The sequence below is a fragment of the Poromitra crassiceps genome (genome assembly GCF_964638095.1).
Source record: "Poromitra crassiceps genome assembly, chromosome: 11".
Classification (NCBI taxonomy): Eukaryota; Metazoa; Chordata; class Actinopteri; order Beryciformes; family Melamphaidae; genus Poromitra; species Poromitra crassiceps.
The window spans coordinates 32583803-32611302 of NC_139643.1; the positions used below are offsets into that span (position 1 = coordinate 32583803).

A 27500-nucleotide genomic window follows, 5' to 3' on the forward strand; every position below is an offset into this window, starting at 1 on the left:
GTGGTGGCTGTTGAAGATTTAAAGGGAGGCGTTGCCGATTTTCAACCCACTTTGTATCATAATAATATAAGCAGATGGCTAGTGCTTACCTTCTCTATATGTTTTCCACACTGAGAAATACCTGTTTGTCCCCCACTAGCTGGTATGAGTCATGAAGGCTCGTTAAGGCTCTCAATGTGATTCTCTGTGGATGTGCGCATAGAGAGAAAAGAAAAAAAAAACGCCCTCGAACAACATCTGTTCACTTCCGTGTCCAGAATGACGCGTAACACGTCGTTCTGATACGGGAGTGCTGGAATAAAGTGCAGAGCTCTCATGATGACAAGGTAAAGAAAGGCTGCTCATACGCATTATATTACTGACATATTGTAAAAACACAAAGCGGGTTGAAAATCGACAAAGCCTTCCTTTAATGGTTTGATTCCCTGAAAGTGATAATAACCTCATCCCATTGAACTATAGCATTCATTCACTCTGTCGCAAACAAAAGCCCAGGACATAACAGTCATATTTGTTGTTTATTAGCATAACATGTGTTTTTTTTATTATCTAACAGATATCAAAATGGTGAGGGGAAAAAAAAGAGTTTTGATTACAGTACATTCCATTTGCAGAGAAGATGAGAGTCAAACCTACGTGAGTTCAAAAGAGAACAGTAGATCTGTTGGGACGACCTTTTCCTGGGTAAGTTTGCATTGGTTGGTACCGGCAACTCATACTGTAGCATCATTTACTGCTATGCCACACTCTTGCATTCGTTGAGGTAAAAAAATACATCTTTAGTAATCGATACATTCATAGAAATATAAAAGTGTCTTTATTTCCTCTTGTGCTTTGAAATGGTGGATATTGCCTTCAGTCTCAATAGTTGAGGATATGGATCTCGGAGTTGGTAACCAAGGGCGACGGTCAGGGGAATGGCCTACATCGTGGATCATATCATGAACCAATTTAGTATTGGTAGTTTTGCTTCAGGCCAACTCACAACAGGGGTGTCTCTGACATACCCCGCGCCTAAAATTAACCAGTTGTTTAAACAGAGCCCACATCCAATAAATATGCATCGGTAAATGCCAGGTTCAGTTACAAAAAGAACGAACCGTGTTTCCTTTAAATAGATAAATGGCAAGCTGGATTTCCATAGGGTGACATGCAGCGTGTTAATGTGTGTCTACAGGCACTACTCAAAAGGCTTGGAAAGGCATGCAGAGAGCAAGAGAGAGAGAGAGAGAGAGAGAGAGAGAGAGAGAGAGTGGTAGGTGTATGGAGAGAAACAGTGGTGAAGAGAGATAGAGAGTCCCTGTGCTCAGTGTGACAGACGACAGCAGGGCCTGCATCGCCCCAGGCAAAACATACGCCCCCCCCCCCCCCCCCCCCCCGCGCCACCAGCCCCACTCTTAGTCCCACCCCCCATTCCCCGAGGTCCAGCGCTAAAGAGCACAATCCTACAATGCATCCCCTCTCTCTCCTCACAACATCCTGTGCTCCCAGTCCAACCAGGCCCAACCGACTGCTCACCAGCCCACACAATCCACCAGGGGGCATGGGCTGAGTGAGTCAGGGATGAAAGGTTCAGCTGGTGGTGTGTGTGTGTGTGTGTGTGTGTGTGTGTGTGTGTGTGTGTGTGTGTGTGTGTGTGTGTGTGTGTGTGTGTGTGTGTGTGTGTGTGTGTGTGTGTGCGTGCGTGCGCGCGCGTGCGTGCGTGTGTGTGTGTGCGTGTGCGTGTGTGGGCGTGTGTGCTGGGGGGGTGGGACCTTAACCCACCCGCACTCCCATGCTACCCCCACCTCCACTACTCACTACACTTTCTTTTCCTCCAATTCGTTAACCCAGCCAACCTGAAACCGCTGCTCGCCAGGAGCAAGAAAAATACAAAGAAAAAAGACAAAGAATTCTCTTCCTCCAACTCATCTACCCCCACCCTTCTTGTGGCACAGTCCTGCTGTCCCTCTTATAGAGCCTCGGGGAGGTGGAGGGTGGGTCGTACCCAGAGGTCAGCACACAGTCACCATCATACAACAGCCCACCAACCCCCCTCCCAAACCTCTAGACCCGCCAATGTGTCTACAACGTAAGCTATCATACTTAATCCCTCACTTGTTTTCATGCGATTGGATTAGTAAACACGTGCTTTTGAAACAAAAGGAAAATCATATTATATCTGATTGGTGTCCCTGTGAGTGTACTCCGCTGATATGGGGGACCCGGGTATGTCTGTTTGATCTTTAGTCCTGGAGCAGATCCAAGAAAATAGGCTCTTTAGAGTCCAGGTGAGTTCAGATGGGTGTCTGCTACAAACCCCTGGCTTGGTGGTGGTGGATCCCCCCTGGGCCGGGTCTGGGCAGACTCCCAGAGCTGTGATCAGCAGCTTCCTGCAGAAGTGGTGGGGAGTTCTCCAGACTGTGCGCCCTGGACCTGATGGAGCCAGCGCTCCCCACTTGGCAGTGAGGGGAGGTGGTGAGGGGCGAGGAGGGCTCTGCGGGGGTGTCCGTGATAAGGGCGCAGGAGGGCGAGGCCTGCTGAAGCTGGAGGGGTAAGGGGTAGGGCCCAGTGGGGTAGCCCAGCTGGAGGTCCTGGGGTCTGTGTGTGAGGGAGGCAGGGTTCACGGAGAGCATCCCGGCATGCTGCTGGGAGAGTGTGATGGGAGGGGGCGGGGCGCCGCCGGGGGAGGGCGATGAGAGGGGCGTGTCCGTCCAGATGGGGGCGGTCTGAGAGGAAGAGGGGGAGAGGTAGGACTGAGGGGGGTTAGGGTGGGACAGGTATGCTGCCTGTCCTGGAGAGTAGTGTGCGGTGCAGACCACCGAATGCTGGGGCACTGATGACATCAGGGTCTCCATGAGCTGGGTCATTCCCCTCATGGCCCGTCCAAGTTCAGCCACTTCCTTCCCCATGGCGCTCACCTGCAGACACAAACACAAGCCAAAAACAAACTCTGCATTGTGAAATATGAAATGTCTTTTTGGGTAATCCTTTCAAGAGTTTTAAACTCTTGTCAGTTCATTTCAGACAGTCTTGATGACATGGCAATTTTGGTAATGATACTGTTTTGTAGATAAAGCCTTTTTATCTTGAAATGTAACTGTCTAACAGTTTATATCTGTCATCATTAAACTGTCTAGCAAAAGCCCTGTAAAATAAGGTGATATCTCCAAATGCCCAGGGGATTATCCATCATTACCAGGAAATAAATGCCCTGGGGCTGTATTCTGGAGATTGTAGGTCAACATTTTGTGTGTCCTGAACGCCATTTTGCATGTCACATCCTGCTGCTATAATTGGTCGTTAGACTGATGAGTGGGGCGGGTGATTAGTTGTGCTCTGCAAAGTGGCGTGTCCACAGAGGGCGTGTCCACAGAGGGCGTAACCATGGAGGCGTGCCAAGGTGACATCTGCTTCAGCCAGTCAAAGGCAGTCATGGCCGTTCATCAGGCCAATCATGCACTTCAGTGCCACTGGATGCACATCAGCCCTCGGCAGGACACACTCCTCTACGCACCGCTCGCTGTGTGAAGAGGTCAAGAGGTCACCAGGCTGTGCACGTAAGCTAGTGAGGTATGCTGTGATCACGACAAATCAAGCTGGACTAGGAACAAGTCTCTCTCTCTCTCTCTCTCTCTCACACATACACACACACACACACACACACACACACACACACACACACAGTAAAGCCATACATACACATACATGTGATAACGTTTAACAGCTTACTCTGAAAATCCAAACCCATAAATTTGTCAATGCTCAACGCAGCGAGAATCTTCAAGTGATTTTTCCCCCAATTGTATTTCGCTAATTCCACCTGCTGTCCCATCCGTTGCTCCACCCCCTCTGCCAATCTGAGGAGAGCCCTAGACTAGCACATGCTTCCTCCGATACAAGTGCAGTCGCCAGCCAATTCTTTTCACCTGCCAGCGAGGAAGTTCACCTGCAAGATGTGGCACATGGGAGGATTGTGCTATTCTCCTAAGTTCCCCTCCCCCCCCCCGAAACATGCTCCTAGTGCGCTAGTACAGCGACCAGGACACATACCCCACCGGCTTCCCAACTCCAGACTCGGCCAATTGTGTCTGTAGGAACGTCTGACCAAGCCGGAAGTACCGCTACCGGGAATTGAACCCGGGTCTCTGCGGTGGTAGGCGACGAGTGCTTTTACCTCTACACCACCCAGACGCACCTCAAATGATGTTTGAAGTATGACGACCCGGTACGTTTGTTGATTCATCTATCATCTCCATTGTGTTCAATTGGTATTCTTTTCAGTCTCTTTTATATCTTTCCCCATGGAAATCGATTAACTTTCATCAAACATACTGAGGCCCCAAGTAATCTCTGTGTCTCTGGAGAGGCAGAAAAAAGTCTGGCTCTAAACTCTGGCTCTGATGAAAATAGAAAAGCTGAGAGCGACAGTCCAATCTGACACGTCATCATGATTCCAGCGCTTCCACCTCGGAGATGGAAGACAAAGCACAGCCACAGACGATGCGCAGCCGCTGCAGCTACAAGTCAGGATGATCAGCAGCCACTGCAGCTACAAGTCAGGACGATCAGCAGCCACTGCAGCTACAAGTCAGGATGATCAGCACAGCAGCCACTGCAGCTACAAGTCAGGATGATCAGCAGCCACTGCAGCTACAAGTCAGGACGATCAGCAGCCGCTGCAGCTACAAGTCAGGACGATCAGCAGCCACTGCAGCTACAAGTCAGGACGATCAGCAGCCACTGCAGCTACAAGTTAGGCTCAAAAGTCTCTAATCACATCACCGGATCATATAGCGCTCATGCTTCCTTTAACTATGACGGGTATGAAATAAAGCTGATACTCTTGTGATTTGGGGGAACTTCAGCACATGTATATTACGCTAATAGCACATAATATGCTCTTAATAATAATGCTATATAGCAAATACTGTTACATCAGAAAGCACTGAAATCCTGATTGCCCATTATGTTATCTGATTGATTGATTAATCAATACATACTGTAGGTTGACTATGCCTTCAGTACTTTCCTTACCCATGGAGGAATCAGACTACAGTGTGAATGAACAGGGGCTAACAACAAGTATCCTACTTACCAATTCAAGACAGCCTCCAGATGTGATACGCCACAGTACTGGCTCTGTATAGAGCTTAACCACAGTCCTGGCTCTGTATAGAGCTTAACCACAGTACTGGCTCTGTATAGAGCTTAACCACAGTCCTGGCTCTGTATAGAGCTTAACCACAGTACTGGCTCTGTATAGAGCTTAACCACAGTCCTGGCTCTGTATAGAGCTTAACCACAGTACTGGCTCTGTATAGAGCTTAACCACAGTACTGGCTCTGTATAGAGCTTAACCACAGTACTGGCTCTGTATAGAGCTTAACCACAGTACTGGCTCTGTATAGAGCTTAACCACAGTACTGGCTCTGTATAGAGCTTAACCACAGTACTGGCTCTGTATAGAGCTTAACCACAGTACTGGCTCTGTATAGAGCTTAACCACAGTACTGGCTCTGTATAGAGCTTAACCACAGTACTGGCTCTGTATAGAGCTTAACCACAGTCCTGGCTCTGTATAGAGCTTAACCACAGTACTGGCTCTGTATAGAGCTTAACCACAGTACTGGCTCTGTATAGAGCTTAACCACAGTCCTGGCTCTGTATAGAGCTTAACCACAGTACTGGCTCTGTATAGAGCTTAACCACAGTACTGGCTCTGTATAGAGCTTAACCACAGTCCTGGCTCTGTATAGAGCTTAACCACAGTACTGGCTCTGTATAGAGCTTAACCACAGTCCTGGCTCTGTATAGAGCTTAACCACAGTCCTGGCTCTGTATAGAGCTTAACCACAGTACTGGCTCTGTATAGAGCTTAACCACAGTACTGGCTCTGTATATAGCTTAACCACAGTACTGGCTCTGTATAGAGCTTAACCACAGTACTGGCTCTGTATAGAGCTTAACCACAGTACTGGCTCTGTATAGAGCTTAACCACAGTACTGGCTCTGTATAGAGCTTAACCACAGTACTGGCTCTGTATAGAGCTTAACCACAGTCCTGGCTCTGTATAGAGCTTAACCACAGTACTGGCTCTGTATAGAGCTTAACCACAGTCCTGGCTCTGTATAGAGCTTAACCACAGTACTGGCTCTGTATAGAGCTTAACCACAGTACTGGCTCTGTATAGAGCTTAACCACAGTACTGGCTCTGTATAGAGCTTAACCACAGTACTGGCTCTGTATAGAGCTTAACCACAGTACTGGCTCTGTATAGAGCTTAACCACAGTACTGGCTCTGTATAGAGCTTAACCACAGTACTGGCTCTGTATAGAGCTTAACCACAGTACTGGCTCTGTATAGAGCTTAACCACAGTACTGGCTCTGTATAGAGCTTAACCACAGTACTGGCTCTGTATAGAGCTTAACCACAGTCCTGGCTCTGTATAGAGCTTAACCACAGTACTGGCTCTGTATAGAGCTTAACCACAGTACTGGCTCTGTATAGAGCTTAACCACAGTCCTGGCTCTGTATAGAGCTTAACCACAGTACTGGCTCTGTATAGAGCTTAACCACAGTACTGGCTCTGTATAGAGCTTAACCACAGTCCTGGCTCTGTATAGAGCTTAACCACAGTACTGGCTCTGTATAGAGCTTAACCACAGTCCTGGCTCTGTATAGAGCTTAACCACAGTCCTGGCTCTGTATAGAGCTTAACCACAGTACTGGCTCTGTATAGAGCTTAACCACAGTACTGGCTCTGTATATAGCTTAACCACAGTACTGGCTCTGTATAGAGCTTAACCACAGTACTGGCTCTGTATAGAGCTTAACCACAGTACTGGCTCTGTATAGAGCTTAACCACAGTACTGGCTCTGTATAGAGCTTAACCACAGTACTGGCTCTGTATAGAGCTTAACCACAGTCCTGGCTCTGTATAGAGCTTAACCACAGTACTGGCTCTGTATAGAGCTTAACCACAGTACTGGCTCTGTATAGAGCTTAACCACAGTACTGGCTCTGTATAGAGCTTAACCACAGTACTGGCTCTGTATAGAGCTTAACCACAGTACTGGCTCTGTATAGAGCTTAACCACAGTACTGGCTCTGTATAGAGCTTAACCACAGTACTGGCTCTGTATAGAGCTTAACCACAGTCCTGGCTCTGTATAGAGCTTAACCACAGTACTGGCTTTGTATAGAGCTTAACCACAGTACTGGCTCTGTATAGAGCTTAACCACAGTACTGGCTCTGTATAGAGCTTAACCACAGTACTGGCTCTGTATAGAGCTTAACCACAGTACTGGCTTTGTATAGAGCTTAACCACAGTACTGGCTCTGTATAGAGCTTAACCACAGTACTGGCTCTGTATAGAGCTTAACCACAGTCCTGGCTCTGTATAGAGCTTAACCACAGTACTGGCTCTGTATAGAGCTTAACCACAGTACTGGCTCTGTATAGAGCTTAACCACAGTACTGGCTCTGTATAGAGCTTAACCACAGTACTGGCTCTGTATAGAGCTTAACCACAGTACTGGCTCTGTATAGAGCTTAACCACAGTACTGGCTCTGTATAGAGCTTAACCACAGTACTGGCTCTGTATAGAGCTTAACCACAGTACTGGCTCTGTATAGAGCTTAACCACAGTACTGGCTCTGTATAGAGCTTAACCACAGTACTGGCTCTGTATAGAGCTTAACCACAGTACTGGCTCTGTATAGAGCTTAACCACAGTACTGGCTCTGTATAGAGCTTAACCACAGTACTGGCTCTGTATAGAGCTTAACCACAGTCCTGGCTCTGTATAGAGCTTAACCACAGTACTGGCTCTGTATAGAGCTTAACCACAGTACTGGCTCTGTATAGAGCTTAACCACAGTACTGGCTCTGTATAGAGCTTAACCACAGTACTGGCTCTGTATAGAGCTTAACCACAGTACTGGCTCTGTATAGAGCTTAACCACAGTACTGGCTCTGTATAGAGCTTAACCACAGTACTGGCTCTGTATAGAGCTTAACCACAGTACTGGCTCTGTATAGAGCTTAACCACAGTACTGGCTCTGTATAGAGCTTAACCACAGTACTGGCTCTGTATAGAGCTTAACCACAGTACTGGCTCTGTATAGAGCTTAACCACAGTACTGGCTCTGTATAGAGCTTAACCACAGTACTGGCTCTGTATAGAGCTTAACCACAGTACTGGCTCTGTATAGAGCTTAACCACAGTACTGGCTCTGTATAGAGCTTAACCACAGTCCTGGCTCTGTATAGAGCTTAACCACAGTACTGGCTCTGTATAGAGCTTAACCACAGTACTGGCTCTGTATAGAGCTTAACCACAGTACTGGCTCTGTATAGAGCTTAACCACAGTACTGGCTCTGTATAGAGCTTAACCACAGTACTGGCTTTGTATAGAGCTTAACCACAGTACTGGCTCTGTATAGAGCTTAACCACAGTACTGGCTCTGTATAGAGCTTAACCACAGTCCTGGCTCTGTATAGAGCTTAACCACAGTACTGGCTCTGTATAGAGCTTAACCACAGTACTGGCTCTGTATAGAGCTTAACCACAGTACTGGCTCTGTATAGAGCTTAACCACAGTACTGGCTCTGTATAGAGCTTAACCACAGTACTGGCTCTGTATAGAGCTTAACCGTGAGCGCCCACTTTTTCTCAGCTCTGGAAGAGAATCCCCCATTCATGTTCTCCATAGACATTTTGAAAAATCCTTATATAACGAGTTTTAAGCCTGGAACCAAGCCAACCTGCCGCCTACTGAATCGTGAGTGACCATCAAACATTTCACTCGGAGCAAAGAATAAAAATGGGGGGGGGGGGGGGGGGGGGGGGAGGCATTTTATTCTGGTTCACTACTGGTGTGTGTACTCACCAGTGTGTCTAGTGTGTAGCGCGCGCGCGTGTGTGTGTGTGTGTGTGTGTGTGTGTGTGTGTGTGTGTGCGTGTGTGTGTGTGCATGTGTGTATTGTGCGTGTGTAGCCCGTTGTCCACTGTGACGAGTGCAATTACTCAGGCTATTCAGGGAAAGCTGTCATTGTTCCAGCGCTCCTGTGTTGGTGTTTCATTATGATTTTCAACAAGAGCAGAGGTCACCATGTTGGCCTTTGTTCAGCAGTGAAGGCCTGATTCATATCCCAGAGGCAACGCCTTCCGGGTCACGAGGGCAAAAGATTAGAGTTTACAGCCAAGGCAAAGCGGTTTATTGCAATGGTCATGCAATTTGTAGTTCATTAAAATTTCGCATTTGAAAGATATATTTCCACAGCCTAAAAACCCATTTGTTAGTCTGACTGTAGGGTAATAATACATATGACAAAACCCACTTTCCAGGATCAGATTTAGGCATGTTATACGCTTGACAAATTCAATAAACTCAATGGGTCTCAAATGCCCCATGCTGCTAGAGCAGTAAAAAAGGTGATTACCCCCAAGCACCTTATCCCTGAAAACAGCCTACAGCCATGTTACCTCAAGGAATCATTACATCTAGGAAATCTCTTTGTGTGGTTATAAATGTGTGTGTGTGTGTGTGTGTGTGTGTGTGTGTGTGTGTGTGTGTGTGTGTGTGTGTGTGTGTGTGTGCGTGTGCGCGTGCGTGCGTACGTACGTGTGTGTGTGTGAGTGAGAGTGATTCCTCACATAAGCCAACTACAGTAGGTGAAGTCATTGGTAGTGTTATCACTGGCTGCTGCTTCACGTTTGCCATGTCACCCACTTGCCTGCTCACCACTGCAACGGCTATACATACTGTATGACTAGATCATATTTGTTTGAGTGATTTTTGAGTGACGGTTTGACTAATTAGAGAACAACTGGAGAATTATAGTGCTCATATTTTGCTTATACATTTGAACAAGTTTTTGGTACTAGCTGAATTACTCACTTTGGCTGTCGTCATTATATTACCTTATGTAATTGGGTCCCACTTGTGATCATCGTGTGCCTCGGGAAAAAGTCGACGGTCATTGCATTTCCAGAAAATCATCTGTTTTGGTCCTCTGCTGATGCTCCAAAAGCGAAGCAAATGGACACACTACTTGACACGTTTAGTGCATATTGTGCCATTGGAACATTTAGCATGTTTGATAGTTCCAGTGCGTTTCTGCCCTCAGATCACCTCAGATACTATTACACTGTTGGATCTCATACATTTGTGATGTTCAGTGTATCACAGAAGTTATTTTGTGTTAAGTGTTGTAATTGACTTTTTTTGGTGTGCCCACTTTCACTCAACCTGCTTCATCTGCTTCTACTTCAGCGACCGTTAGCGATTTGACTTTCAACAACCCCCAGAGAGCGGCCGGGAGCTCCAGCTGTGGGTTATACGTGTAGGTGGAGAGAGCGATCGTTTTGCATTTGGGAAAAGCGGGAGACGCACCCCTTACTCAAAACACAACATGTCTTGTGATCGCATTGCATTTATGGACTATTGGGGCTACTTCTACAATAGATGTCTCCCTGTGTGGCGGACATCGGTGAAAAATGGTGGGTCTCAGAAGAAGCCCTTGCTCTTTGATTATGAGGGACTGACCAAAACCTGACACTTAGTATTGATATTGTAAATAGCTGAAAATATTGTGCAATAAAACTCCATGGCATTACTATTTCCCCCGCCAAGGAAATGATGCATGTTTTCGGTGCCGTTTGTTTGTTTGTTTGTTTGTTTGTTTGTTTGTTTGTTTGTTTGATTGTTAGCAGGATTGTGGAAAAACTACTAGGGGTGTGCCGATTAATCGTATAATCGATGCATCGCGATTAGTCACGTGACGATTAAAATCGATTCACAATGTTCGATTATCGATTTGCAAAAAATTGCATTTTTTTTTTTTTTTTTTTTTTGCTTTTTTTTTGTGCTTTATTTGCAAAAAATACGGTATTTCGCCCGGAAAGCAGTACCTTAACTGTAAAACGAGACCAAAACCGAAGTACTGGAAACTGGAATCACTGAAGAAAGCATGCAGGGTGGCTGTAACATGTGATGCGTGGACTGCGTCGCAACTGAAGATAATGGAGGTACATTTGTTTGTTTACTTTAATTAATGGATACTGACAAATATACCTTGCTTAAAAAAAATCCTGTTTGGTGAAAAAGATGCATTGAAAATCGTGATTAATCGTAATCGTTTAATAATCGAATTGTAGCACCCTTAATCGTAATCGAATCGAATCGTGAGGTGCCTAAGGTGGCACACCCCTAAAAACTACTGCGCCGATTTTCATGAAACTTGGTGGAAAGGTGTAGCATAGGCCAAGGAAGAACCCATTAAATTTAGGTGCGGATCCGGGTCAAGGAAGAGGGTAGGGCTAAGGAAAAGGTGCCGTAGCTAGGGATAGGAAGGTCGTAGAGAGTTGGGATTGGGGCATGTAGGTGGTGGGACGGGGCTTGTTGAGGAAAGGGGGCGACGCTAGGGAAAAGGGACCGTAGCTACGGATAGGAAGGTCATAGAGAGTCGGGGTTCAAGGGGTGGGTGGGGGAGTGGCTAGGTATACAGTATGTGGGTGGTGGGAGGGGGCGTGGTAAATAAAGGGGGCGTGGCTAGGGAAAAGGGGCCGTAGCTAGGGATAGGAAGGTCATAGAGAGTCGGGATTCGAGGAGAGCGTAGGGGTAGCGGCTGGGTGGATGTGGGTGGGTCAGGGTCAGGGTTCTGATCTGACTCACAAATTTGCACATCATAGCAGATTAGAGTATTGGCCTTGGCGGAGGTCTGCACTCTCCAAACAAACTTTACTGGACATGAAACTGACTTAGTCGGGTTTGGGAGGATCGACTGGTGGATTGTATGTTAGACTGAACATTTGATCAATGGACTAATGCCTTGCTCTGTCAGCCTGGTTCATTTTGAAACCCATATATCCTCTTCCCCACACACATGTTAATACATTTAGCATTTTCTTTGATAATAATTTTCTTTGGGATAATACATTATTTCTTCTGTTTACATTTGCATTTGTCATTTGCTCTGTTTCCAATATTGAGTATGTCTCTTGTTAGACAACATGTGACTGTGTGTCTGTGCATGTGTGTTTGTCTGTTTGTCTGTGTGTGTGTGTGTGTGTGTGTGTGTGTGTGTGTGTGTGTGTGTGTGTGTGTGTGTGTGTGTCTGTGCGTGTGTGTGTTTGTCTGTGTGTGTGTGTGTGTGTGTGTGTGTGTGTGTGTGTGTGTGTGTGTGTGTGTGTGTGTGTGTGTGTGTGTGTGTGTGTGTGTGTGTGTGTGTGTGTGTGTGTGTGTGTGTGTGTGTGTGGTTTGGGGTTATACCAACACCCACTTTTCATCTCCCATGGTGATCAGTGTGGACTGGTCCAGGTGAGGATTAAGACCATGTTGAGAGACATCCTGTCCAACACTGGCAACTCACTGTGTGTGTGTGTGTGTGTGTGTGTGTGTGTGTGTGTGTGTGTGTGTGTGTGTGTGTGTGTGTGTGTGTGTGTGTGTGTGTGTGTGTGTGTGTGTGTGTGTGTGTGTGTGTGTGTGTGTGTGTGGGTGGGCGCGCATGCACGCACGCACGCACACGCACGTGCGTGTGTCTATTTGCAAGTGAGGGTGTTGTGACAATATCGTATAAAAGGGTTAGGGTTAGGGGTTTTCTCCCTCCCTCCCACTGTCTCTCTCACTGTCTCTCTATCAGCTCAGCGCGCAGGTGACAGTGCGAGGCTCGGCAGGGGGACACAAACTCTCCTCCTCACCTGCCAAAATTCTAATGTCAATTTAGCCACCCGCCAATCAAAACCATGGGATACTGCATGAGAAACCGTGTGTGTGTGAGTGTGTGTGTGTGTGTGTGTGTGTGTGTGTGTGTGTGTGTGTGTGCATGCGCAGTCTGCAGGCAGATTAATTCAAGCTGGAAAACGGGGTAGTAAAGACCATGGAGCCTCTAATATACTACGACTCTAACATGATTGGCCTAGAAAGTGATTTTCCAGGAGGACCTGCCAAGGCCTGGGGTGCAATCACATTGCCTGTTTTGTAAATCGCGGAGCCATCAGTGCTAGGGTCAATGACACACACTATGTCGAGAGCCTATGGCAGCAGCTTCTGTAGATGGTTGGAAAAAATTCTTGATTGTTCTTGCTGACGTCATTTGGCAAGATCTCCTTTTTCACTGCCCATGAACTCATGTCCTCTGGAGCTGGCTGAAGTGTCCTCGTCCTTCCGGTTCTACTGTGGCACGCTCTCCATCCCACTTTTTTTCCCTTTTCTTGCACCTTCCTTCCTTCCACCTTTTCACCCATCCACCCACCTGAGTTAGCCATATGGCTGGTCGGTGTGTACCTGAACGCCGGAAGCTCACCTGAGTAATGTCACTGCTAGTCAACCTGTTACGCACGCACGCACACGCACACACACACACACACACACACACGCACACGCACACGCACACACACACACACACGCACGCACGCACGCACGCACGCATGCACACACACACACACACACACACACACACACACAGCACAAACTGTACCTGCAGATTGAGGTGTCGTAGTTGTCCCCTGGTCTCCTCTGCTTTAGCTGCTAACTCTGTTGTGCTGATCTGCAGTATATCTGTGACACAAATGAGGAATTTACAAATCAGCGCCAGCGCCGCAGAAGAACTGCACAGTTGCATCGGGCAGATATTGATTGCCTGAAGGCTGTTGACGTACAGTATAGCCTGTGACAGATCCTCCACATTCACAGTAATCACAGTAAGGTTTATGAATGTGAATAATATTCACTAGCCAGGACTTTAGGAAGTATAAATCATTCCAAATGTCAATAGAAAAATATCCAAATATGACGGCGTTTAATGGCCGTATGAGGTGAAGACCTGTGGCAGAGGCTGAGGCGCTGGTTGACCCGCTGACTGGACACCCTCGGTTGGGAGAAAAAGAGAAGGCCGGGGAGTTCTCTGTCCCCTCACTGTCCTCAGTACCATCCACTATCCTGCAGAGAGAGAGAGAGAGAGAGAGAGAGAGAGAGAGAGAGAGAGAGAGAGAGAGAGAGAATGTGCAACTGATATTGTAATAATTGCAATAGATTGTCAAAACTTTTATTGATTCAATTTCATATTTGTAACTAATGTAACCATGGCTAAAAATCGAATAACTCATACAGTATAAAGACAAATTTAGCCAAATAACTTGATTTGCTACACTATAATAGTAATCCCTTTAATCCAGGTGTCTGCTCTGTAATGACTGACTGAAAGCAACACAGACAGGGAAACACACACAGACACTGATAATAACAGACAGACACAGACAGACAGACAGACAGAGATACAGACAGACAGACAGACAGACAGACAGACAGACAGACAGACAGACAGACAGACAGACAGACAGACAGAGAGACAGACAGACAGACAGACAGACAGACAGACAGACAGACAGACAGACAGAGATAAAACTGCATAGGGACACAGGCCGGGTACAAACATGAAAAAAAACATGTGGGACAGACAGATCAACAGGGTCTGACCTGGGGCTGAGGTTGGAAGGGTCGAGGGTGGTGAGAGTCATCTGCTGGATCTTCATCTTCCTCCGGGACATCCTGGAGTTCTGGCCTGTGGTTGTGGTCTTGTGGCTGGGCAGGTCCGGTGGAGACTTCCCCCCGGTGCCGTCCCTGAGGTACGCCGCGCGGTTCTTCTCCGATGATGGAGACTCAGATCCTGCCTCGTCTTCCTCCTCCTCCTCCTCCTCATCTTCCTCCTCTTCCTCCTGTGCCTTCTTCTCGATGATGGATGGATAGACCTGGATCACTCGTCCGTTCCCCCTCACCCCTGACTGGTGATGAAAAGGAAAATAAAAGTGCGAAAGGGAATGTTGAAAGCAGCAGACCTCCACCAACCTTCCTACACATTTTGTGGTGTTGAATCGGTTTGGAAGTTAGGTGCCATTTTGTGATTGGCAGAGCCCATTGCCACGCCCCCTTTTGGCCAGTGGGCAGGGAAAGTTATTCAGTTCTAACGGCGCAAACACACTGGAGCGAGGCAAAGCGTATGGAAGTGCAGGCAGATTCATTGTGGCACCCTTGGTAACAGATTAGACCGGTCACACCGGACGCGGCGCGGGCGGCTCGCAGCCTGCAGCAATCATTTCCGCGTCTGGTCTATTTTTGAGGCGAGCCGCGTGCAGCCAGGCATGAAGTCAGTACAAGTTGTGACCGGCGAGGAGCAAAACAGAGCGCTTCTGGTGTGAATGGCCAGTTCTCCTGCTCGAGCTGAATTTACAGGGTGGCACTGCCTCCGTTTCCAGTGTGTTTGTGCTGTCAGTTGGCCCGTGGCCTCCTTTTGTACAAAGTTTTGTGCAAAACCGTTCATAACATTTTGAGATATCCTGCAGACAAACAGACAGACGGGCCAAAACATGACCTTCCGGCCAACTCGGTTGACGGAAGTAAAAAAAATCAATTGCCTGTACTGTGGGTAAGAATAGGCCACATTCTGTAGACAATTCAGACAGAGCCTTAATCGCAAGTACTCAGGGACCATTAGGATGGTTACATAATAGAAAAAGCTGACATATCCATTAATGAATCTATTATTTGTGACCCAAGTCAGCTAAAGCATCAACCTTTGTGCTGTGGAATATATACTGTTCCTTTTTCATTTAAACAAACATTCTCTATTCACAGCAAAAGTTGCCCTCCTCCCCTTTTTTGTCACCATCTCTGAAAATGCTGAATTCACTCAGCTCAGCTGTATTTAGATTGAATTGGAAGCGTTTAATAAACGGTGAATACCATCATGACCCTGAAACAAATACAGGTCCATTCAATACAGAGATGCACTAATGAGTTCTGAGTGCAGGGAGCAGAACACTCAGCGAAAAGCTGCAGCGCAACACTTTAGCTGGACGGGTGACCTGTGGAATAATAAAGGCAACGCTGGTGAACTCTGACCCCGGTCTTAATGAATACAGAGACCTGCATTACGGCGGTCAAGGGTCAGCAATTCTACAAGACTGCTAGAATGCTGATAAAATGTAAGATGAGGATATGATCAGGTAAACAAAAATAATGTCTAGAGTTACCTATTAATCAACAGCCCATGCCCCAACGCTCTCAGAGGAAACGACGCCAGCGTGAGGTTCATTGCACCGACAGCTGAATTGATTTTTGCTGTAAAATATCCGACTATAGAACATTCTATTTGCATTATTTGTGATGGTTCTAATGGCCCAGACACACTGGACCAACGCAGCGCGTCACGGAAGCGTCGAGCAGGAGAACTGGCCATTCACACCAGAAGCGCTCTGTCTTGCTCGCGGCTCGCGTCAAAAATAGACGCTCTCAGGGAAACTCAAGCTGCAGGACGCAAGACGGATGCAACGCGCCGCAGCCGGCGGGATCGGTCTAAACTGTTTATACAAGGACGCCGAAATGAAAGTGCCCCCGCGTAGCGTCTACGTTTCTGGTGTGTCTGGGCCGTAAGGGTGTGTGAGAGCGGGTACAGCATTTCATCGCTCGCTCATCGGCCGCAGCCTTGATTTAATGACTGCTTCAGCTAACTCAATTGATTTCTCCCTCCCTATTAAAAAAAAGGCCACTTCTAATCTGTCCATCAGATTCATTAAGTCTAAAAGAGTAATAGGGTCCATTAGCAGGTCGGGCTGCTGCTGCCCTGCTCACTTCATCATAGACAAAGAAAATGATCCGGGGGCTGGACGTTGATTTGAGTGTCATTATTCGTCATACGGTCTGCTGACATGGCTAACAAGTAGGCAACCGTGAAATTGCACAAATCAAGATAAAAGGCCGGTTTTGGAAGAAAAAGAAAAGTTTGTAACCCCCCCCCCCCCCCACATCAGCCCGTGCAAGTTTAGATGTTGAAGAACACACTCAATATAAACTCGTTCAATCATCCAATCCCTCAAACAACTGAAAACAGTACAGTCAATACCAACAGGAGGATACGCTGTTTGACATTGGCAGGGCAATTTGTCGCTTTTGATGTTGGCGCTGCTGGCATTAACAGCTGTGCTGCTCATCCCATCACAAATGCAGGATCCTAATGAGACAGCGTTTGAACAGACTCTCATATAGGATAAGATACGACACTGAGGATTACAGTAACAGCAGTTTTAGGATCACCAGATACTTATAATTTGTTTGCAAACTTTGTTAGCAAGCTTGTTCACCAACTTTCAGGATGATCTTTCTCTGAATGTTGCTTTTAGAAGTACTCAAATAAGTTTATCTTCTTCAACTATTTTCAGATTTCAATTTATGACACATCATTTGAAAGCTTACAATCTGCACCGTCACAATCTGTAAAAAATGGAAAAATTGCCATGGCCGACTTGTTACCCAAAACACCAGTCCCTGTCACATTTACGATATGTGTTGTGTGTGAGTGTGTGTGTGTGTGTGTATGTGTGAGTGTGTGTGTGTGTGCGTGTGCGTGCGTGTGCGTGCGTGTGTGTGCGTGCCTGTGGTCCAGTACCTGAATATCTAGTGCTGTTACGGACATTCTGGACTTGACCTGGAGGGGAGCCAGAGAAGAAATATAAACGACCAATGGAAAGAGCAATCTAAAGTTGGCCTTCCTTTTTCTCAGTTTCAATTCACAGAGGAGCCATTTCACAAGGCCCGGCCCGTATATTGGAGCCATTTCACAAGGCTTGGCCCGTATATTCTTTCCTAAAGTGGACACAAGTCTAAAATATATGACCGTGTGGCTTACGGTCATCGCAGGGTGGATAATAATTCACGTCAATACAATGATCAAATGCTCTGTTGTTTATACCCAAACTGCAATCTCAACATCTCAGCAGAGTCAGCACACACAGACACCTTCCATCCTGAGCTGCCTCTCTGCCACTCGCTCCTGAGTTGTGGGCTGCCCCTATGAACAGCCCTGCGGCAGAGTAGACGTGTGTGTGTGTGTGTGTGTGTGTGTGTGTGTGTGTGTGTGTGTGTGTGTGTGTGTGTGTGTGTGTGTGTGTGTGTGTGTGTGTGTGTTGCCAGTGGGCCAGTGGTGTTTGGGCAGAGGCACACCTGACTGTAATTACACCAGCAGAGCCCAGGGGGCCCAGCTATTTCTGCACTCCACCATTTCTCTCTCTCTCTCACCCTCTGTTTCTCAGTTTCTGTCTCTCTCTCTCTCTCTCTCTCTCTCTCTCTCTTTTTTTTTTTTAATGAATGCTGCCCTCGCTCTCCCTTGCTGTCCCCTACCTCGATGTGTCTTGATCCCGCCCCCCACCCCAGCCCCTCCTTGGCTTCCTCTTTCCCCTCTCCCAGACCATCAGTCATTTTCACACACCATTAAGCAGTGGCCACACTGATCCCTCAGAAAACGCACAGAATTACTAACCGATAGATTCCTGTCCGTTGGGCTGGTTCAGAAAGCCAATGTGTTCAGAATTACTAACCGATAGATTCCTGTCCGTTGGGCTGGTTCAGACCGTCAATGTGCACAGAATTACTAACCGATAGATTCCTGTCCGTTGGGCTGGTTCAGAAAGCCAATGTGTTCAGAATTACTAACCGATAGATTCCTGTCCGTTGGGCTAGTTCAGAAAGCCAATGTGTTCAGAATTACTAACCGATAGATTCCTGTCCGTTGGGCTGGTTCAGAAAGCCAATGTGTTCAGAATTACTAACCGATAGATTCCTGTCCGTTGGGCTGGTTCAGAAAGCCAATGTGTTCAGAATTACTAATCGATAGATTCCTGTCCGTTGGGCTGGTTCAGACCGTCAATGTGCACAAAATTACTAACCATTACTAACAACCACGGTGAAGTTAGCTTTAGGTTGGATATCAGAGTAGCCTACTGTCTGCGCATGCTGTGTTGCCATGAACGTGCTTTGTTTTTATTCGCTCAGCGTCCCGGTTGGGTGGAGTTTGTCGTGTTTAAGGACCGTGATTGGGCTGGAGACAGACACAACGCATCAGTGTGGCCGTGGCCTTACAGTATACCGTGAATTATCCCACCCAGAAATTGGCAAGCTTGTAAAGTGTATTTATCTCACGTTGCACCGTGGCAGGTTCCACTCTGATGAAACCAGCACTGATGGCAATACCTGGGAGAAGGTCTCAAATGGCCGTTAAAAGCATGGGTCTATGGTAGAGCGGCGGCTGGACTCACGTGCGTCTCGTGTCCCTCCCTCAGGTTGTACGTCAGGTCCTGCTGGATGTCCTGGACGAAGCGCTGGGAGTATTCGGGGTAGAGGTCCAGCACCTCGTACAGCCCCTTCATGTTGATGCACTGCAGGTCGCAGTAGGTCAGGGCCTTCACGTCCGCGTTGGTCTTGATCACCCGGTCGTCGATGGACAGGTTAGCCCCGATCAGGTCACCTTTACCTGGGCAGAGAAAGCCATGGGTGGGGCAGGTCAGAATCACTGTTATTTTTTTCTTTATTTTTTTCTGATTTTCTCCCCATACTTGGCCAATTCCCTCTGCTGTCCCGGGGGTTGTTCCACGCCCTCTGCCCATCTGGGGAGAGTTGTAGACTAGCACATGCTTCCCCCATGTGCAGTCGCCAGCTGCTTTTCACCTGACAGCGAGGGGTATCACCGGCAGAACCTAGTCCTCCTCCTCCCCGCACAGGCGCTACAACCGACCAGAGGAGGCACTAGTGACCAGGACACATACCCTTAATACCTCTGGCTTCCCACCCGCAGACACAGCCAGAGGTAGTCTCTCCGCAATCCGCATACTACATAAATAGAGTCTGTGCCACTTCACAGCCCCCGCTGCCGTTTTGAGGGGGTAACAATTGAACGACTCACAAGTCATAACTCCAATGAGAGAGTGGTTCATTTTCAAAAGTCAACAGAGTCAGGTTGCCTGATCGCTAAAGTCGTTACTGATTGGTGGCTCCAGTGGACCAACGTTACTATATTACAATTTCGGCTCCGAAATTGTAAAATGTTTATTTTGTTTTATTTAATTTTTTATTTTGTACTATCTATGTATTATTACTTGTACTATCTCCTTGGTTATAATATATATATTTTTTAGAAATATATATATATATATATATATATATATATATATATATATATATATATATATATATATTTTCTACATGGTGAGGTTCTCGATAAGCCCTTCTAGGTTTTCTTACCTCTCCAAGCACTGATATGTATTGTATTTTATTAATTTCCCCTCCAGGTGAAATACACTTGGCATATATTGTCTTTACAGTGCAAAATCAATAAAATCAAATCAAATCAAATCAAAATGGTAATGTACGATTCTACAGGGTTGGGCGTGGTTTGGGCATGGTTTACAGAGATTTTCTGTTTCTAACCCCTCCCCCTACCCTAACCATAACCCTAAAATCTCAGAATGTTAGCATTTTACAATTTTCAAGCCGAAATTGTAACATAGCAACGTTGGTCCAAAACGTTGCTATTTTACAATTTTCTGTGAGACTGTGTTGGGATTCCGGGGCAACCAATCACTGGCCAGGATTCTGACAACAGTTTGGAGCGAGCAGTGTCCCAGACCCAGAGAGAGATCTGCAGCATGCAGTAACGTATAGGGTATCAGCCTAAGAACCCTCATGGGTCTGGCGTTGAGACTAAGCCAGATGTAACAGTAGGGCTCGAACCTGCGACATCATGTATTCTTGATGATGCTAGTAAATGACATACAGTAATGTGAAGTTGAGGATTCAGACTGTGTGTGTCATTATGCTGCGAGTTTCTAATGTCATGTAGAGAGTAATGAGATCTTCCATAGGAGGTAGGCAGGCGGTGTCTGTGTTAGGGGCTTTGGGGCAGCACGCCGCAGCAGGGTGGACAAGGATTGCAGTATGCTACTATACAGTACATGTACCTATAATTATGGATTTGGTTTAGAGTTATAGTTCACCACAAATAATTCAGTTACAGCTGGAACTGCCAGTTTTTACATTCATATTATTGTCTCTTGCTAATAGAGAGGCAAAGTGGAACGTCACTTCCTGCCTCAGCACTGTACCAGAGATTTTCATCCGCCATTTATTTTCCCATAGACATTTCGTAACATAAAGAAAAGAAGTCGCACACTCAAAATCTCCTCTGCTGTGTTTTAATGGTTACACCAACATGTTTCGGCGAAAGTGCCTTTGTCAGGGTGCAGTACAACATAAGGAGGTGTGACCCTTTTTGTAGGGCACACCTTCTCCAATCAGTTGCAGGTGAGACAATTACAAAAAGGGTTAAAACATATATGAATACAATAAGGTGCAGTTTTTCATTTCCAACAATCCAATGATCTGTTTTAGGAAAAAGCATTTTACAATTACAATATACAATCATTAATATTTTTTTAAATGTGATGCCAAACAAGGCATCTATTTAGGCAACAAAGTTGGCCTAATTGTCTCAATTTACACAGCAATTCAATAATAATTCAAAGAAACGGCCTCAGGTCATAATCAATATTTAAACCATTAGGAGAACGTGTATTTAGTTCATACATCCAGTATGCTTCTCTTCGTAACAGGTTACGTTCTAGATCTCCTCCTCTCCTAGACAGAAATACTTTTTCAATCCCCGTATAGCGAAGTGATGAGATAGAGTGATTAGCTTCCATAAAATGGACTGCAATGGGAGAGACATTTAGACATAGACATTTCGTAAAATGCTTATAAAATAGTTGTACTTGGTCGAACCAAACGGTTCCGCTAACGCTATAATCAGGAGAGACCATAGAACATTTCACTCGGACCAAAACTTTAAAAAATTGAAAAAATATTTTCTTTAAACCTGCATTTTTTTAACGTTTTGGTCCCAGCGAAATGTTAACCGATCTCTCCTGTTTCTAAATATATCTGTACTGTTTGGTTTGAACCAGTAAAACAATTTTTATACGCATTTTACGAAATGTGTATGGGAAAATAAATGGCAGATGAAAATCTCTGGTACAGTGCTGAAGCAGGAAGTAGGCGGTCACTTTGCCTCTCTATTAACTGTAACCTACTTATTTATTAGATCAAGGTATGAAGATGCACAACTGATCACCTATGCGTGCATCGTCCTTTTTGACTGTAATGTTATTATGCAAAAGAGGTGTAACCCAGAGAGTCACAAGGGCTTATTATGACAGGATGGCTGAGTAGACCATTCAATCACCATGCAATCCCTCCAAATCAAAGCAGGATAAGACGACTCAAAGGACGCCATCGTTTACAGCCCAGGGATTCCTAGATTATTCATAGAAGATATTTATCACCTTATCCTTTCCATTGGTTTTTGGCAGTGTTTACTGCAAACAAAACAATGTGTAAGCAAAATATATTGTTAGTGATATAATAATGCAGTGCTAAAATATTCATAACGGTCATTGTGAACTGTGAACGCTGCTCAGTTACACTGAGGCTGATAGGCCGGCAGTCGTGACTGCTCTCATCCCCCGCCTCCCCCCTCTCCTTTTTTCGCGCTGTCTCTCTGTCCACTCCTTCCCTCGCCTCCCTCCCTCTGTGTCTCTCTCGTTTTCTAGATTTGGCACTCCTGCCTCTTCATCATCAAACTCCTCGTCCTCTCCATCTCACTCACTCTCTCTCCTCTGTCAAACTCCCCCCTTCCTCCCTCTCTCCTCTCCATCTCACTCACTCTCTCTCCTCTGTCAAACTCCCCCCTTCCTCCCTCTCTCCTCTCCATCTCACTCACTCTCTCTCCTCTGTCAAACTCCCCCCTTCCTCCCTCTCTCGCCCTCTCTTCTCTCCATCTCACTCACTCTCTCTCCACTGTCAAACTCCCCCCTTCCTCCCTCTCTCGCCCTCTCTCCTCTCCATCTCACTCACTCTCTCTCCTCTGTCAAACTCCCCCCTTCCTCCCTCTCTCGCCCTCTCTCCTCTCCATCTCACTCACTCTCTCTCCTCTGTCAAACTCCCCCCTTCCTCCCTCTCTCGCCCTCTCTCCTCTCCATCTCACTCACTCTCTCTCCTCTGTCAAACTCCCCCCTTCCTCCCTCTCTCGCCCTCTCTCTTCTCCATCTCACTCACTCTCTCTCCTCTGTCAAACTCCCCCCTTCCTCCCTCTCTCGCCCTCTCTCCTCTCCATCTCACTCACTCTCTCTCCTCTGTCAAACTCCCCCCTTCCTCCCTCTCTCGGCCCTCTCTCCTCTCCATCTCACTCACTCTCTCTCCACTGTCAAACTCCCCCCTTCCTCCCTCTCTCGGCCCTCTCTCCCCTCCATCTCACTCACTCTCTCTCCTCTGTCAAACTCCCCCCTTCCTCCCTCTCTCGGCCCTCTCTCCCCTCCATCTCACTCACTCTCTCTCCTCTGTCAAACTCCCCCCTTCCTCCCTCTCTCGGCCCTCTCTCCTCTCCATCTCACTCACTCTCTCTCCTCTGTCAAACTCCCCCCTTCCTCCCTCTCTCGCCCTCTCTCCTCTCCATCTCACTCACTCTCTCTCCTCTGTCAAACTCCCCCCTTCCTCCCTCTCTCCTCTCCATCTCACTCACTCTCTCTCCACTGTCAAACTCCCCCCTTCCTCCCTCTCTCCTCTCCATCCCACTCACTCTCTCTCCACTGTCAAACTCCCCCCTTCCTCCCTCTCTCGGCCCTCTCTCCTCTCCATCTCACTCACTCTCTCTCCACTGTCAAACTCCCCCCTTCCTCCCTCTCTCGCCCTCTCTCCTCTCCATCTCACTCACTCTCTCTCCACTGTCAAACTCCCCCCTTCCTCCCTCTCTCGCCCTCTGTCCTCTCCATCTCACTCACTCTCTCTCCACTGTCAAACTCCCCCCTTCCTCCCTCTCTCGCCCTCTGTCCTCTCCATCTCACTCACTCTCTCTCCACTGTCAAACTCCCCCCTTCCTCCCTCTCTCGCCCTCTCTCCTCTCCATCTCACTCACTCTCTCTCCTCTGTCAAACTCCCCCCTTCCTCCCTCTCTCGCCCTCTCTCCTCTCCATCTCACTCACTCTCTCTCCTCTGTCAAACTCCCCCCTTCCTCCCTCTCTCCTCTCCATCTCACTCACTCTCTCTCCACTGTCAAACTCCCCCCTTCCTCCCTCTCTCCTCTCCATCTCACTCACTCTCTCTCCTCTGTCAAACTCCCCCCTTCCTCCCTCTCTCACCCTATTGCCATTCCATCAACCGTGCTGCTTCCCTCCCTCCCTCCCCACTTTTCTACTTTCCTCACTGTTCTATCTCGCTCAGGGACGTGCACACAGATAGACCCCAGTTAGTGCTCAAGCACCTGACCTTTTACCCTCTGACTGATAAGTACCCCTTTTGCAAGACACATCCGCGACCAACGTTGCTGTGTTTCAGAGGCTGTAGCAGGCTCATTTTCATAGAGTGAAGATACTGATATCATATAAAACTGGCATCCATTGTGACCAACCGTGTCATGCTAGCTTCCAAAGTTAGGCTGAATTTTGGCGAGGGGAAAAACTGGTACAGTATGGCCATTTTCAAAGGGGTCCCCTTGACCTCTCACCTGAAGATATCGAAATGAGACTGGGTTTTATGGGTACCCACAAGTCTCCTCAATAATTGGGAGCCAATACTTCTGATGGTGGCGCTACAGCAACCATCTAAACTTTAAAACATTGAAATTTCATAAGACATCAGTTGTACATGCTATACGGCTTTGCAACTTTCACCAAAATGTGTAGAGACAGTCCGCATGTCTGGGAACGCCCACAAAATGTTAAACGGCTGGCGCGCGAGTGGGGTAAAACCGCCAATATACTGTATCTCATGGGCTGACTCACCAAAAGACGGCGCTGCTGCTCTAAACTACAGGTTTGGGGGTTCTAGAGCAGAACACAAGACGTCTGCTCAGATGTGCGTTTACTGTGGTGGTTAAATCCCCGATCGTGTCTGCCTGGGCTGGGCTATCAGCTAAATTCTAACTTTGCTGAACGGATAGAACGGGGGAATTTACCCCACCCTGACCCCGCCCCCAGGCTAACCCAGCGTCTATTGTGGGCGTTCCTAGAACCTGTATGGGCGTTCCCAGACATGCGGACTGTCTCTATACAGGCCCAAGTGAGCAGAAATGTTCAGATGCTTGACTGAATGCATACTTACTATTATTACTATAACTGTACTATTACCTATTTACTATAATACTGTAATTACTACTGTTACTTTCGTACTATATCTCTATATATACTAATGTGTAATCTGATCTCCATGACGACCAGCGCAAGGGCTTTTGAGGTTGCATTTTACCTGCGAGCTGAACTGTGCATCAGACCCATCTCAAGGGTCTTAAGTGTTCATTGGGCCAGTTTGTGCTTGCTCTCCATTCGCTGGACCTCTGTATGACCTGCCTGCACAGCAGCTTGGATGAGACTCGCTAATGACTGTGCACAGAAATATAATGGGCGATGGAAGTTCAATGAGTGTTTCAAGAGTGGACATTATTTATATTATTTATTATTTATACACAGTGTTGTGGAAAATCTGCAGAAATCCACAGAAAAGCTTTGAAATCCATTCAAAAACCTTTTCTACTCTCTAACAAGACCTCATGTTCGCTGCCCCATTTGTACTTGCATTATTGTTTTGTTTCTATTTGTGTATACCTGTCTGTCTTTGTCTATTTTGGAAAATTGACAAAATAAAGAGTTAAAAAAAAAAAAAAAAAATTCTAAAAGGTTTCCTAAAAAAACTTACATCTCTTATCCACCTTATTTCTAGCGGCCATGATGCCTATGCGCTTTTCTTCCAGTGTGATCCTCCCAGCCTTGTTGCTGACAGCTTGACACCCGTCTGGGCGAACGGAGCAAATCACTAATCAGGTCCAGCTTGACAAAAATATCGTCGATAAATATCCCTTTAAGAGCGCAGTGCGCAGCCTACTGTGGCTAATGTTAGCGGCTAGCTAGCTATGTTACATGGCAGTAAAACGCCACTAAATGACCAAATTGATTTAACTTTTAACCATTCCGAGTAACACTGTTTCCATACGGACTCCCAGCGTTGGTTAGTTGTTTATAACGTAACTAACTATATTTATAACTTTTATAACGTACTCCAGTTTCCGGTTTATAATTCGGCTCTGCAGCCAAACATTAGGCTCGTTTGAGATGACTGTCGCCTCGCCTGGAAAGCAGACGAGAGCAGGCGAGCACAGTCAGGCGAGGCGTCAACAAGTCGAACACCCCCGACGGCACACTCGCTGCTGCTTTTCTTCTTCTACAGTTTGGTTTAACAGCGGTTTGTAAACAAATTAAAACATGCATTAGCGCCACCCACACTCACTGCTCAAATAACACAGATCTTCAGATTCCTTATTTATATTTTAATGTAGGCATTCCAGGTGGTATTTATGTAAAATATGGAGTGACAGCTTGGAATAGATATAAAATTGAAGTTTCTACACTTCACTGTGGGTTTGTGATGCACCTGTGTTGAACCAATGGGCGCTCAGCTTGATGCGTTTCTCGTCATCCTCTGTCATCCACAGTCGGGCGCAGTTGGTGGGGAGCAACTGCGGCGCCTCGCTCCAAATCTGCGCCCGCCTCGCTCTCGCGAGAGTCACGTGACTCACGCAGTCGGGCAGGACGGAGCAAGTCGGACAACTTTCTAACCATCATGCAACGGGGCAAGCAAGGCGCTGGTCGAATCTGCGCAGAATTTGCTCATCTCAAACGAGCCTAGTATAACAAAGGAAATGGCAAGCTGCAACAATAAGTCACGTTAAAGTGGGGCATTCAAAAATAAGGTGGATAAGGTCATCCTTGGAAAAAAAAAAGTATTTTTAACTTGAATTCCAGTTTTTAAAATTATGAAAGCTAAAACCTGACTTGGGTTACTTGTCTAATTTCTAGACAAATTTAAATGTTTTAATGATAATTATGGTCCAGGCAGTTCTGCTCATTTGTCCTCCTGTTCTTTCTCCTCCTCCTTTTCTCCTCTTCTTCCTCTTCCTCCTCAAAATGCCCGGGCCGACACACAATAATTTACACTTTGCTTTGTAATAAAACCTGGAATACATGTGGAATTAATATGGTGGTGTTTAATTGCAACAACACTTGATCTGTCTAAACAGGCAAGAATCTTAAAGGACAAAAATATGTGTCATTGGCTGAGACATTTAGAGATAGCAACTTGTATATGCGGCAGATTTTGATTATATTAGTGATTTATTACATTTGTGGGAAGTTATTACAATTTTGAAAGCTGAAGGTTTTCACCAAACAGTTATACTATGTTTGCAGTATTACATTTGTGGTAGCCAACTGCTATTATGTTTGAAGGAAACTTATTACCTTAGTGGGATTATTACATTGTAAGCTGCAGATGTGGTTTATTACGTTTAGGGGATGTTGTTACATTGGATTGTATTCACGTATACCCATAGTAGCGATTTCATTGTAGTAAGACCATTTTGACCTGACTGTATAAAATGCCCTATTTTTTTTAGTCAGTAAATTGTGTCTTACATGTTTCTGTAGTATGTGTGTTGAGCCTGTGCTTTAGTAATAAGTTCATGTAAATCTGTGGTCTTTATCGCCATAGTAAATTTATTTACTGGGGGGCACTTCAAGTGTGGTCACCCAGGGGCACCACACTGTGTAAATTCGGACCTGACTGCATGCAACTTTATTT

General features: G+C 46.4%; 1 protein-coding gene across 1 annotated transcript in view; it reads right to left on the reverse strand.

The window, feature by feature from the left end:
- Nucleotides 1-2291: 2291 nt before the first annotated feature.
- Nucleotides 2292-27500, reverse strand: part of kcnh8 (potassium voltage-gated channel, subfamily H (eag-related), member 8) — a gene marked incomplete at both ends in the record, with an annotated part of 88066 nt that continues 62857 nt past the window's right edge. The window contains 6 exons of the mRNA XM_083645977.1: nt 2292-2900; nt 13474-13553; nt 13819-13934; nt 14472-14776; nt 17437-17475; nt 19082-19296. Coding sequence (XP_083502103.1) covers nt 2292-2900; nt 13474-13553; nt 13819-13934; nt 14472-14776; nt 17437-17475; nt 19082-19296 — 1364 coding nt within the window. The remainder of the gene's footprint in view (nt 2901-13473; nt 13554-13818; nt 13935-14471; nt 14777-17436; nt 17476-19081; nt 19297-27500) is intronic.